General features: G+C 34.6%; 1 protein-coding gene across 3 annotated transcripts in view; it reads left to right on the top strand.

Annotated features, from left to right (window-relative positions):
- The window catches only part of grik4 (glutamate receptor, ionotropic, kainate 4), a 163,496-nt gene that overhangs the window by 60,462 nt on the left and 87,889 nt on the right, over positions 1–15,145 (top strand). For all 3 annotated transcript variants that reach the window (XM_077722800.1, XM_077722801.1, XM_077722802.1), the window contains one exon: positions 13,600–13,733. In XM_077722800.1, the coding sequence (XP_077578926.1) occupies positions 13,652–13,733 (82 nt within the window). In that variant the 5' untranslated portion in view covers positions 13,600–13,651. The remainder of the gene's footprint in view (positions 1–13,599; positions 13,734–15,145) is intronic.

Here is a 15,145-nt window from a genome sequence, read left to right as displayed (position 1 = left end):
TTGCATCGATTTTTGAGAGAAAAAGACATTAATCTTTTAATGAAAGCCTTAGCACGCCTTACACAAAAAAGTGGATATCTTTTGCTTTATTTTTTTATACTAGAATAGTTGAAAAATAGTTAAAAATATCCAATAAATGCATCTTTTGTGTTGGCGTCCTCCGTTCTCATTGCCAAATACATTTAACATTCCTTCTAGCGTATTTGATAGAGATCTAAAAATGCTTTCCAGCTGTTAATTATCTTGAATTATTATTCAATATAGAGACTTTGATTGCATCGCAAGCATTAGTACTCGTAATGAGACGTCTAATGAGAAAGACCTTCCAAAGTGTGTTGGCCCTTACCTTGCGTTTTCTGTGCCAATCATAGCTGCAAATCTCCAATAATGAGATAATTAGCCACGTCACGTATAAAACCAGACATTCTCAAATATTATTATCGTCAGTAATGTTAAATGTGTTTAGATTTTCATTAGATTTATTTCCTTTTTGAGGATAATCTACTCAAAATCGATAATAGGAGGAAAATGGATAGTCTTCTTTCTTATTATGTCAAATTTTAAACTCCTGGTGTATGTTGAGAGCATATTTTTTTTCTTTTATGCAAAATATGATTGACATGTCAAGGTCAGGGCGCATAGAATAGTCATAAAAGATGTATGGTGAGGTGTTGTTATTATGGGATGCCCTTCTGGATGCCCTCCTTTGTGGGAAACAGGTTCTTATGTGTGCTTTTGACTTGCAAAATACTGATTAGATTTCTTTAATTTCTTATTATTTGTGCATAAATAAATAACTTTGGTTCAGAATTATTGACCATAAATGAAATTTTTGTAGTATTATCATAGGCTTAGTATTTAGTATCGACATGCTAAGATTATGGCGGTAGATTATATTGAAATAGATCTTTACATACTTCAATTAATGCTCGGATGGTTTAATTATGGGCTACAAATATCATATATGTATTTTTTTTGGAATGGGAAGATTAATTTATTGAGAGTGTAAATTCTGGTGTTCCAAAAAGTGCAAAACTGGGAAAAAATAGGAAATTATAGTAGTATATTGTTCCAAAATGTGCCTAACTGGAAGATATAGGACATTATAGTAGAATAATGGATTGTTGTATATATTTAAGACAAAGACATTAAGTATGGTCATTAGAAAAATGTATTTATATTTGTCATTTGATAAGCTTATGATAATAGAATATAGAATATAAGTAAACTCTGCAAGAACTGAGGAATCCTATTTTCCATTTTTGGGGGAATATTGTGTGTGTGTGTGTGTGTGTGTGTATTTTTAATGCAGTTGAACAAGTTGAATATTTTGGTGCATAATGCCTTTTGGTGATTTAACTATTGCTTGGGTTTAATATTTTATACATAAATTCAATTTAAATGGGTGCCACTCAAAGCTCCATTTCATGCTACATTGTTTGAGTGACACATTTTAGGTTTTATTTTTTTCGGGGGGTTTGGAATCATGCGACCCAATTTGGATGTTGGTCAGGGTAGCCAAGAGGGGAATGAAAAATCACACTGAATCCAATTCTCTTCGTTATTCCACACGCTATTTTCAAATGAGTGGTGTGTCTGCTATGTGCCCGATACGGCTGGACTGCAAGCGCCCGAGAATTGGCACAGTGGAATCCGTCAGTGCGAGCCTGACATCATGCCAATAAAGCAATAAATGGCCCAATCCAACAATACACCTGCAGTGAATTAAACGACATTAAATTAGCCATCGTCGATTAAAAAAAACTAAAGCAAATGCTACCTGGATTGTCTTTGTAAATCCTGTCTTCACACGATAAATAATGCCCTGTCTTTTAGTTCTGTATGGAAAGCTCTAGTGCACAAATAATGTAGTACATCTTTCATATTTAAGAGATATGTATGTACACATACATACATATACACACATTTATATATATACAACATATATCCATACATATACACACATCCATACATATACACACATCTATACATATACTACATTCATAGACATACATATACTACATCTATATACATACATATACTACATCCATATACATACAAATACACACATCTATACATATACTACATACATATACACACATCTTTACATATACTACATCCATATACATACATATACTACATCCATATACATACATATACTACATCCATATACATACATATACTACATCCATATACATACATATACTACATCCATATACATACATATACACACATCTATACATATACTACATACATATACACACATCTTTACATATACTACATCCATATACGTACATATACACACATCTATACATATATCACATACACATACATACATATACACAGATCTATACATATACTACATACATATACACAGATCTATACATATACTACATACATATACACACATCTATACATATACTACATCCATATACATACATATACACACATCTATACCTATACTACATTCATATACATACCTATACACACATCTATACATATACTACCTCCATATACATACCTATACACACATATATACACTTCTATACATATACTACATACATATACATACATATACACACATCTATATATATACTACATACACATACTTACATATACGCACATCTATACATATACTACATACATATACATACATATACACATCTATATATACACACAGTGTTCTTTTTACTTTCTCACATCATCGTTCCTGCAGCAGACAGACAGAGTAATTAGTTTCCGCCCATGTGCCAAGATGAACATCCTTTGGTTAATTACATAAGATACTTGACCCACATTACTTTCTTGGTTTAAATCTATCGAATTAATTCATGTACACTAAACTTCCACTTGACCCCTCAAGTAGCAACATCACTCAGCCATCATTTCTTTTTAATGCAAAAGTTATCAAACTGAATTTCTGGAACTATTTCCTTCCAACATTTTGGCCCACAAAGCCACACATTCTTGTTCTGAAATCCCGTAAATCCCGCTCAAGCTTTTTTTTTCGTCAGCTGTACTAATAATAGACATTTCCTCTCCGGGTGTTTATATACAGTAGCTTATAATCTCCGCCCAAAATTCCCTTTTCTAGTCAAAATGAACTGTGATTTAGCATATACATATAAATACATATAAATACGCATGTATATACTTGTATATACATGTATATACATGTATATACATGTATACACATGTATATACATGTATAGACATGTATACACATGTATACACATGTATATACATGTATACACATGTATATACATGTATACACATGTATATACATGTATACACATGTATATACATGTATATACATGTATATACATGTATAAATATGTATATTTACATAGCACTAGAAAACAAAGACATGATTTTTATTTCAGTCTCACTATTACAATATTGAAAATATTATGACATGCCTATTTATTATTCTATTATGTAAAATCTATATCCGTCTCATCCATTCGATCAATAATTATAAAGGAAAATATCCAGTTATCCCAAACATTTTCCACCCTTGTACATGCCACCACCAACAATTTTAATGTTATAATATGATGCTATTTAGTCGCCTTTATATTTCCAGTATGCCAATAAAAAAAACTGGAATGACTAATGAATCTAACTCACACATAAATCAATCCCCCCCGTGTTGCTTAACCAATGCAGCTGTTAGAACAGAGTGACAAGCTGTTACAATTAAGTGGGACATTGATTTTCAAATGAAGTTTGTTTCCCTCCACTGCTTTCTGACAAGTGACATGCATTGTTGCCTAAAATTGCCTAGGAAATACTTTCCCACTCCATATAACTATTATGGGCTGTTTCTACACAGCCAGTCATGGACTCTATACACTATACACGGTCTAAACCCGCATAAAATATGCAGTTTGACCCGGGTGCTCATCTCGATAATACATCAGGTGTACCAACGAAGGACGATGGTGGTCGAGGTCGAAATTTTTCGGATCAGACGAGTACTTGTTCCGCATGCATTCATCTTTGATTCAAGCTTGGCCTTTTCCTTTCTTCCTTTCAGCTCTAATCTTCTGCTTCATGAAATAACACTGATTTCTACCTCTCCAAAGACCACTTTATCCATCTAGTCCACACGGTCCCTCGATGGAGGAGGATTGCGGCAATCAGGTTCAATTGTTGGCCCGGCTGGAAAAGTTCCATTCGTTGCTGCTAGAGGAAGAAATAAGCTTTTAATAGCCCTGGAAGGGAGGAAAATATCGATCGATTTTAGTTGATCAGCCAAATATGACGAGATTTCACTTGTTAACGGGGGAGTGTTGGGAGAGTCAAAAATAGATTATGTTGTGTGTGTGATTTAAGGGTGGGGGGGTCTCTATGGTAGTCAGAAAAGTTGGATTACTTTTCTTGTTGAGTGTTACCAGAAGGAAGAAAAGTACTAAATATGTGTATTTAATGTTCTGATTTAAGGTGTAGAAGAGAGTTGAAAGTCTCAGTATTGGTTGGTATCAAGGTTGTGAGACTTGAGTGAGACTCGAGTTGGCTCGCGAGCCGCTTTAATTTCAACTTGGTTTCATGTGGGCCGGACCATTTTAGATATAATATTTAGATTTTTTTTAAATAAATGGATTAAAAGAACTGAATTAAAAGCCCTGAATATATAGTTTTTTATAGATCTAAAACAATGTTTATTTGAGCTTTTTAAATATATTTTTAAACTTTACAAAATGATTTTTGAACTAAAAACACAAAAAAATGATTAAAAAATAACAATTACTGATTTAAAAGGGAGTAAATCCTGAAATTTAATATAAATCTATACTCTTCATTTAAATTTGATCCTAAAACAGAAAGTTGACACTCATGATCACTTTCCCGGGCCACACAAAATGATGCGACAGGCCAGATCTGGCCCACGGGCCGCCACTTTGACACACTATAGTGAAAGTACTTGATACTGCTGTTTATCGTACTTTTAAAATGTCCAACTTTTGAAACTGACTCCGAAGTCAATTCTTATCAGGACTATGAAGTAGTCTTCTACTTTTACCAACTTGGATTTGATGGTAGTGTGAGGACACTCTGGATATAATATATGGATAGGAGGGCAGATCTGGCTTGTGCTGCTACAATAGCTATCGATTAACAATTTGTTAGCGCCTCAGGTCCCGCCCGACCGCTGGCGCTGTAGAGTTGACAAAGGCAGGCAAAATAAGAGGATGCTCTAGATAAGCTGATCTCATTGGCTGTCCTGAAATTGTTTCCTTCACGCCACGGCTCCTCAATGTGAAAGACGGAACTGAAAAGACGTTTTTGGCAACGCAACGAGGCGTTTGGGAATGCGCCGATCTCTCCTGAGACCAAAAAAAAAATACATTCCTCGACCTAGCTCTTAATATCTTGTAGTGATGTTATCAGTGGTATGCCGTCAGGGCCTTCAATGCCTTCTTTGCTAGCCTAAGAAATATCTGAATCACATCAGACTGATGTTAATTATCTAATTCTTAGAGGTCTTGTGCTGATATAATCTGAGCCTGATCATTTCCAAAAATCTGGATTAATTTCAAAAGTTTCTGACAACAACTCCCTTACGGTCTTTTGGTCGCCGGTCTTTTGGTCGCCGGTCATATGGTGACAGAGAGTTCACTGTTGAAACCAGCTCTCAAAATTATATTCGTGAGAGAGAGTTTAATATCTAAATATCCACTGTTTTCAACAGTACTTAGATATTAAACAGTACTTAGATATTAAACAGTACTTAGATATTAAACAGTACTTAGATATTAAACAGTACTTAAATATTAAACAGTACTTAGATATTAAATAGTACTTAGATATTAAACAGTACTTAAATATTAAACAGTACTTAGATATTAAACAGTACTTAGATATTAAACAGTACTTAGATATTAAACATTACTTAAATATTAAACAGTACTTAGATATTAAATAGTACTTAGATATTAAACACTACTTAGATTTTAAACACTACTTAGATATTAAACACTACTTAGATATTAAACAGTACTTCGATATTAAACAGTACTTTGATGTTAAACAGTACTTAGATATTAAACAGTACTTAGATATTAAACACTACTTAGATATTAAACAGTTCTTAGATATTAAACTCTCTCTCTCGTAGATATTAAACTCTCTCTCATGAATATAACTTTTAGATCTGTCTTCAACAGTAAACTTTCTGTCACCAAAGGACTGGCGACCAAAAGACAGGCAACCAAACGTCCAAGCACCCACAACCAACAGCAGATCCATTCTTACTGATTTTATCAGGAACGCTTTACTGGAACGGAAACAAAGACAAAACAATACAATAACCAATATTTCCTTTCACAGTCTACCGCCTATTCGGTATTCGGCTCAGGCTCCAACTGTAAAATGAAACTCAAGCCAGTATTGTATGATCTCCGGCCTCTATACCTATTCATACCGACTCACAGCAGAGGAAAATCTCTCAAAAAAATATTCTTTTCTTTCCCCGACATTCTCGTCTATTTAGTAGGACTTTTGACTTTTACAAGGGTGACTACTTTTCTTGAATAGGCCACTCGCTGTCACTCTTTGACGCCATTGGTTTACACTCGGCAGGTAATATAACAGTCGGAAACTAAAAATCATTTTGACTCGACCCCTACAGGGACCAAATTCAAGAGTAGATTCAAGACTATTACTGGCTAGCAGTTCAAGCTATTAACTTTGTGCAATGATTACTCGGCCTGAATAAGCAGCCAATACGTATTTGGACTCGGATTGGTATTGATTACGCATTGTTATGTACAAGCGGCGACTATGTTTTTTCCATTTATCCTCCCGGCGGGTGAAATGAGACGACGTTTTTTGTAGAAAAACGCCGAGGACTATGATTGGCATGGTTAGGGAAGGGTTTTAAATTTAGAAAATCTCATCTTTTTATAAAAAAAAAAACGTGCTTTCTGTGTATTGCTTGTATACGACAACATGGCTGTTGTAGATCCGTCACCGTGACGAAAGGAGCGAGGTAAATCCTCTTGTGAGTAAAATGAAATAAGCTGCGAGGAATTTACGGGAATCAATTACTTTTTGGAAGACAGCCTTGGTTTTATGTTCTTCTTCTGTTAGTCCTGAGGGTGGTTTGTTGTTTACATATCTTTTTATCGGTATATTTGGGCATATTTGAGGACTTGGGGGAGATGGTGATTTAGGTTGTTGGTAGGTATTGAAAATGGATGACTTTATTGGTGAATTAACACAAATTATAGTATTGAATTATTGTTACATTGACTTGCATTATGTAATTGTGTGACTAGATTTAGTGTCAAATTTAGATTTTAAGTTAAAATGAATGAAAACAATCACTTTTTCAAGATTTTTTTAAATAAAGGGGGTCAGACTGTTGATTTCACATGGCCGGACCATTTTAGATATATTTAGATTTTTTTTAAATTAATAAATGGATTAAAAGAGCTGGATTAAAAGCCCTGAATATTCAGTTTTTTTAAAGACCTAAAACAATGTTTCTTTTAGCTTTTTTAATATATTTTTTAGATTTTACAAAGGGATTTTTGAACTAAAAACACAGAGAAATTTATTAAACATGACAATTATTGATTTAAAAGGGGGAAAATCAGGAAATTTAATATACATCTATAGTCTTCATTTTAATTTGATCCTAAAACAGAAAATCGGCACTCATGATTGACTTTCTTGGCCGCACAAAATAATAAGGCGGGCCAGATTTGGCCCCCGGGCCACCACTTTGACACACATTTGTTCTAAATGATATTGTGTGTGTATAATATGTGTACATGTATATCCTACTGGTCATATTACTTCCTCCATCTGAAAAAATATACAATTTACAGTGTTTTTGGTCATGATTACAGTTTTGTATAGTATATTTAGTTATCCAATTAATCCTGACATTATTTAAATGTTAATTTTTTTAACATTATAATTGTTTTAATCACTTTTTGGTTGTCTTTGCCCGAAACATTAAATCATACAGCACTTATTTAAATGCTAAAATCACAAAATTAAAAAGGTTAGATCCCCTAAGTGGCACTTAATAGGATTATTAAGTACTCTATTAAAACAATATGTTAGATTTGCTTGTCAAGAAGAACAAACAGTACTAATACTAAAGAACAAAATGTCTCTGAAAGTTGAAGTCTGCTGCCATTCCGCCTCCGCATTTTTCCGATATTTCCCCTTCTCTCAAATCTCCTGCTGATATTCAAACTTGAGTTTCCATTAGCCCGAAATGCCCGCTTGTGATATTTTATGTTCATTCACTGAGTGTTCGTCACTCACGATACACTGCGGGTACTTTTTTGGGCCGATCCATCACACGATAGCACAAGATGTGTTCTGTGATTAACCGCCGACTCCATTCATCACACAGATTCTACTCTGAGTGGACTCCGCTGCCACTGGACGTATATTGTCCTGACAAATTGGAGACTCTAGAAGGAGATATATGATGGTGCTATGGTGGTGATTCACATCAAAACTTGGCCGTTTTTTTCTGTACAACACATGAACATTCATTCAGAGATCTTTGCAGAGCCAAAATAAATAAATAAAGACAATGACACATTAGAAGTATTGCAAACTTTTTGACATAATGGCCAATTTAGAGGGGATTTATTCGAATGGGAGACGTTTTTTTTTTGGGAGATTCCAATTCATAACTAGTGAAAGAAGAAATTAATTTAAAAAGTCAATAAGGGCTGGCTGTAGAGGTGACTGTGTAGTTCTCTTTAAAAATAGAAGCGTATTTTCAAGTCAATTATGAGTGCTGACTTTCTGTTTTAGGATCAAATTAAAATGAAGAGTATAGATGTATAATATATTTCCTGATTTTCCCCTTTTAAATCAATAATTGTCATTTTTTAATCATTTTTTCTGTGTTTTTAGTTCAAAAATCATTTTGGAAAATCTAAACATATATCTATATGTATATAAAAGCTAAAATAAACATTGTTTTAGATCAATAAAAAACTGAATATTCAGGGCTTTTAATCCAGTTCTTTTAATACACATATAAAAAAAAAATCTAAATATTATCTAAAATGGTCTACGTAAAATCGAGTCTGAAACTCTTTGTGTAGTGGATCGTAGCTTCCCATTTGTGCCCCATTTAATATACCCCTGCCATTTAATATACCCCTGCCATTAAATACACCCCTGCCATTTAATATACCCCTGCCATTTAATATACCCCTGCCATTCAATATATATTAAACAGCAAAATACAGTAGTGAAAAGAGAAATCAATGTAAAAACTCAACAAGGACTGGCTCTAGAGCAATTATTATCAGACATAGGCATTGTCGTCATCATTGACTTGACGAAAAGCCTAGTAGTCATCATACCCTCAGCTGCGTATGACGAAATTGTATAGTGCTTCTCCACTGGTCCGCCATCCCAGGCAAGACCCCTTAACTGACATATTCAGACTTGTTAGCACTCCGCCACGATGGAAACATCGCATCACCTCTTGTTGCCTCACCGATGCTAACAAGAATAAAATGTATCACTTACCTCTCACTGTCTTCTTACTTACCCTCCCTCAGTTCGCCTGTAGAAGGCAGATCCACGCCAAAAATTGTGGGCAATGGATCGGGCGTTTGTCAAAAAGATACTAGGAAGCGGGGCTCGGAGTGGTTGTTGTCGTAGCCCAACCGCAATGGCCGCCCGACATCCGCTCCCCTGCCTCCTTTCTCTTCGCCGTCTACGGCGTACTTTGGGGGGGTTGGATATCCTCGGAGATCCTGGAGGTCTCCGGATGTTCTTAGGGATATCGACAGTCAAAAAAGCATAAATTCAGCCAAATCATCTTTTTTTCTATCCTTACCTACAATTCAATAACAATTAGCATATGTGAAATGATATCTCTGAACCAATTTGCCAATCATCTTTAAGCCTGGCAATTAGACGAACAAAATAACAGTTTCAAAACTGTCATCATTTACCTTCAGGGTCGAAAAAAAAAAAAAAAAAACTTTTATTTGCTTTCAACTCTGTTCTGGCACCAAAGAAAAAGCCTTTTTTTCCATCTTCCCAAGTCTGAAACGATGCTCTTTTGAATTTTCTAGATCACACTGACACGACAGACACCTTTTTTTTGTTGTTTGTCCTTAATGATGAGCGGAACTGTATCACGCTGTCACAGTTACCTCGCTGACCTTCCCCACAACTTCTTTGAAAATGACTAACTTTGTTATGAACCATGAACACACCAAGTTGGGAAGAAAAAAAAAGATCTATTGAGCTACGCTAAGAAAAACCTGGCGTGTCATCAGCAATTTTGATAAAGTCATGGACTGAATAACAAATATCCGCCTTGGCTTATGACACAGCTCAAGTTTTTTTCCCTTACTTCGTAAATTCGGATTATTTGACCATGTTGGCTATGAAGGTTTTTAGTGTTAATTCCTATAGGGTCGGATAAAATTGTTATATTTCACCTATAATGGAAATGATTGTCATTTACAGTCCGGTTTATCCATGTTTCTTGTAAAACTGTGTTATGGATTTCACCGTAAAATCAACATTTGCTATGCCACAAATTGAATGGCACAAAATCAGTGGCGTTAATATAGTAAATGTGTCTTATAATTGAGCATGAAATTAAATATTCCAGGTGTACGTCCAGGTTAATGTGGAAAAAATAGTCGAAGCTAGCTTTGTTTTTTTATTTTTTAGCCAGACTGTCATCAAAATTGGAGGTTATTTATATCTATAACACAGAAAAAATGATAATTAATTGCAATATTGTGTAAAAAACAGCAAGATTGACTGTGTAATATCGTCTAAAATTGCAATGATGTGCTTATGGCCCTTCATAAGCATTTTTTAACACGGCCTTGACGACGTTTTAATGAAACAAGCAAAGCGGGATTTATTTTTTATGCATTTTCATTATTGACGGCCATTTGCTTTCCATATGAAAACAAAACCCTCGTGTCATTGCATCTATAAATAAGATGGCTTATTGTTGCTGACATAAATGAGTCCGATAACAAGCAGACTGGACGTCCTTGACTTGGGAATGCGCCTCATTAGCTTCACATCTGACTGCTCTTTCATTTTATTCTACCAAACAGCTGCTGTTTTTTGAATTGATTTATTCAGAATTTAAAGTTTGCACGAACATTATATTGAGTAGAATACAGTGTTCCCTCGCTACTTCGCGGTTCAGCTATAGCAGACTCAGAGCTTCGCAGATTTTTTTTGGAAAAAAAATAACTAAAAAATACGAAAATTACATTGAAACAACATATTTTACAGGTTTTTTTTTGTTAAAACATGAATTTCACTCTCTCTACACCCGTATTCTATATGGTGTAATGTATACAGGGGGGCAGTGTTCTCGTTACCTCTGCGTCCTGCGTCTGATACGCACAGCTTTTCTTCCAGACGCACAATTTCAAGTAATGTGCTTTTTTCGGACGCAAAGAAATTTTTATCAAAAAAAAAACCAAAACACATATATCCGATAGCAAACCAATTTATTCCACATAATCTTTGCGAAATAATTCTCGCGTGAACGAGACTAGCAGACACTAGCAGACGAAGGAGAGAAAGCGATAGCAAGAGTTTCGTAATAGTGTAAGAAAGATAAAAAATGTTTCGGAAAAAGCAAAACAGTCTGGATAGTTATTTCGCAGTTAAAAAATACAACTAGTAAGAAAAGAACTGCAGAAGATTCGATCGATGATCATGAAGCAAAACGGGGGAAGCAAGGAAAAATACGCACATTTCAAAAGACTTTTGGCTGCAAAGAGAGGAGGATCTACGAGCTGAAAGACTAGTACAATGATAAATAAACCCTAACCCTAAACCATATAATAAATAAATTAAATCTGAATGTTTATATATCGTTGCTTATGTTTTATTTGCATCCGTAGTATGTTGGGACTCGTGACAAGTTTCCTGGGACGCACAGTTTTCAGACAAGCGAATCCCTGGGACTCGCAGTGTGCCAATTGTAAAATTATCACTGGGGGGGTAAAAAAAATTAAAAAAAATAAATACAGTGTTCCCTCGTTACTTTGCGGTTCAGCTTCCGCGGACTCAGAGCTTTGCAGATTTTTTTGGGGAAAAAAAATACAAATATTACATTGAAACAACATATTTTACAGTTTTTTTTTTTGTTATAACATGAATTTCACTCTCTCTACCCGTATTCTATATGGTGTAATGTATAAAAAAAAAAATTAAAAAAATTAAAAATAAATAAAAAAGTTAAAAAAATGTAAAAACATTTTTTTGAATTAAATTCAAATTAAGCATTTTTGAAGGGGAATCCCTACTTCGCGGAAATTCACTTTTTGCGGGTGGTCCCGGTCCCCATTAACCGTAATAACCGAGGGAACACTGTATTTTAACCATCGACAAATGTTGGGCTTGGCTCAATATCGAGTGTGATTTTTATGTTTATTTTTAGATGTGAAGGGCACTTGTGATAGGAATGCTGAGTGTTAAAGAATAAGGGAGTTCAAAAGCTTAAAGTATGAAGGACACATTTGATTATTGTCTCCACACTGTGGAGCCAATGTGTTTTCACAGGAGGTTCGTGATAGTGAATTGCTGCCAAAACCAAATCGTAAATCACACCGTGAACACACACACTCGTGCTGTGGAAAAATATGAATGTCATTTGACTTGTTTTTTTTTTGTTTACTGCAAGGTGAGAATATTAGTGTGTAGTTTGCTTTTTTTTTACCTGTTGTAGGTGAAGTTGGAACTGAGAAAGACTTGAAAAGTCATTGGTTGTACTTTTACAGCTAGAAAAATATATACACTGTATTTTTATGACTATAAGGCGCACTTAAAAGTCTGAAATTTTCTACAAAATAGACAGGGGGACTTATAATTCAGTGTGCTTTATATATGGAAAACAAATTCAAATGTGTCATTCATTGATGGTGCGCCTTTAAATGTGGTGCGCCTTATATATGGAAACACATTTTAAATGTGTCATTCATTGAGTGTGCGCCTTATAGTCGTGAAAATACGGTAATAAATTATCGTTAAATGTTGCAGATTGCAGGTTTTGACTAGTGGGTGTTTCACATTCTTGCTAAAAGTTACCCAGCATGCACCATAGACACGCAAAAACCTGAAATACTGTCTTTATAACTTGAGTTTTAAGAAACTAAATAACTAAATTGTTGAAAGTAAAGACTGTTTACAACTCTGGTACTTTTAAATGAATAAAGAAAAAAATCTGCATATGTATTACGTCCTAACAAGAGAGTGAAAACATGCTATTTCATGGTGTTGTTGCCCAAAGTCTGCTAGGATGGGCTCCTGCACCCCAACACGCCAACCAAAATTAAATTGTTTTGTATTACAAATTGATGAATATTAATCTCTGTTCTCCTGTTTTAAACTTTTACATGGTTTGTTATGCTTGAAGTTAGAAAAACCTATTTTAAAAATGCTCATCGAATACAGCAATGGCATTGGTTGGTGGTAAAAATCCTAGAAAAATTGCGTTTTTTTTTTCCTGATAATGCATCTTGAGCCCTGCAAATTGTCAGGATGAGTTGAGAGTATTTGTATATTTTTGTTTCAGAATCTTAATTAGAGTACTGTTCTTTGTGTGTTTTTTAGGTGGCTGTGACAGGAGCACCCCCAGGGCAGGACCCATGAAGAGTCATAGAAGATGCTCACAGCCTGGGCGCTTCTGCTCTTCTTAGCCGTGTGGGTGAGAAGCACCTGTGGTGGCCCGTTCTCCTTCAGAATTGGTGAGTCTCAATCCAATTCTTATCTCTAATTTCATATACAGCTTCTTGCAGCATGTTTTTATTTTTTTTAACCAGTCTAGAACTTTATATTGGTTAGCAAACCCAGAGTAGATTGCTTTAAAGTACAATGCGTTATCACTTTATCCTATTTTGGTCGTTGTTTTGTGCTTTTATAGTGTCATTATACAAGTATAATGAGATTTAAACCTTAGCATAGTGCACAAATAACAACAACAACAAACAGACACATAAATAATCAATAGGAAATGAATAAAGAAGTAATCTAAGTGAGAATTTGAACTCCTGTTGGTCATGTTGACAGCTCTTGGGAAGAAACTTTTCTTCAGTTTGTTTGTCTTGGTTGTTATGGCTCTGTAGTGCCTCCCTGGGGGGCAACAGGTTGAAGTGGTGGAAGCTAGGATGCATATTGTTTTTATTTTAATGCTTTCTGCTTTGATTTATAAATGCTGGACAGGCTAGGTAGGGGACAGTTGATGTTTTTTGAGGGAAAACTAAGATTCTGGTCGAAAAAATTGTTGTCTATAAAGTTGAATGGGTTCTTTTTAATTGGGATTATTGCCAAAAAATAGATCTTGACTGTTCATTTTGTTCTTTGCACCAACTGAATTGATATGTTCTATGCAATAAATTTTTTTCGCTCTCACAGCAGAGATCTTTTTAAGGTTAGAGGGGGATACATTAATAATGCAAAACTAGTTTTCACAATCCCCGTGTGAATATTACTACCCTTTTGGGACATTAACTGGAGCTATACATTAAACATGCCACTGTTGCTTGACTCGGAGCTATTTTAACACACTTGCACTTGGAGTTTTATACAAAAACTCATATTTTAAAATGAAATTTTCACTTTTTTTGCCTGAAAATGAATTGCTTAAGGCTTGTTGAAAACACCCGGTGGGAAATTTTAATACTAATTAGGAAAATATTTGCTTTAAGTAAAGAAAAAGTGAATATTTTGGAGGTAGTTTGCATATTCAGTTGATCGTTTTACTTTTGTTAAAACTTGATCATAGCAAGTATCAAAATCTAACATCTTTTTTGATGTTTTGAGAGTACATTTTTCTGTCAGAAACTTGTTTCTTACTCTTGGCTACGGCACCCTAAATAGCAGAGCTTGTTAATGTCGTTATATACAGAAACAAAACCATTATTTTCCAAAATAAACCCGCCTTATGTTCCTTTATGCTCTTAAATGCCTCCTCCATACATTTGCACAAACAAACTGGCGATTTATATTTATCTATGTTGCATTATTGATGTATAATTGGGCAGAACCGCCATTTTTCATCTCTTCTCTTGTCATAAACACACATAATGTGTAATATTGTGTTCGTGTATGCAAAAAAATATGTTTATATCAAGGTTTATGACATTTCTGCTTGAGGAAT

This window comes from Stigmatopora nigra, chromosome 8 (genome assembly GCF_051989575.1).
Source record: "Stigmatopora nigra isolate UIUO_SnigA chromosome 8, RoL_Snig_1.1, whole genome shotgun sequence".
In the NCBI taxonomy this organism is placed as follows: Eukaryota; Metazoa; Chordata; class Actinopteri; order Syngnathiformes; family Syngnathidae; genus Stigmatopora; species Stigmatopora nigra.
This window is presented reverse-complemented; position numbering and strand designations above follow the sequence as displayed.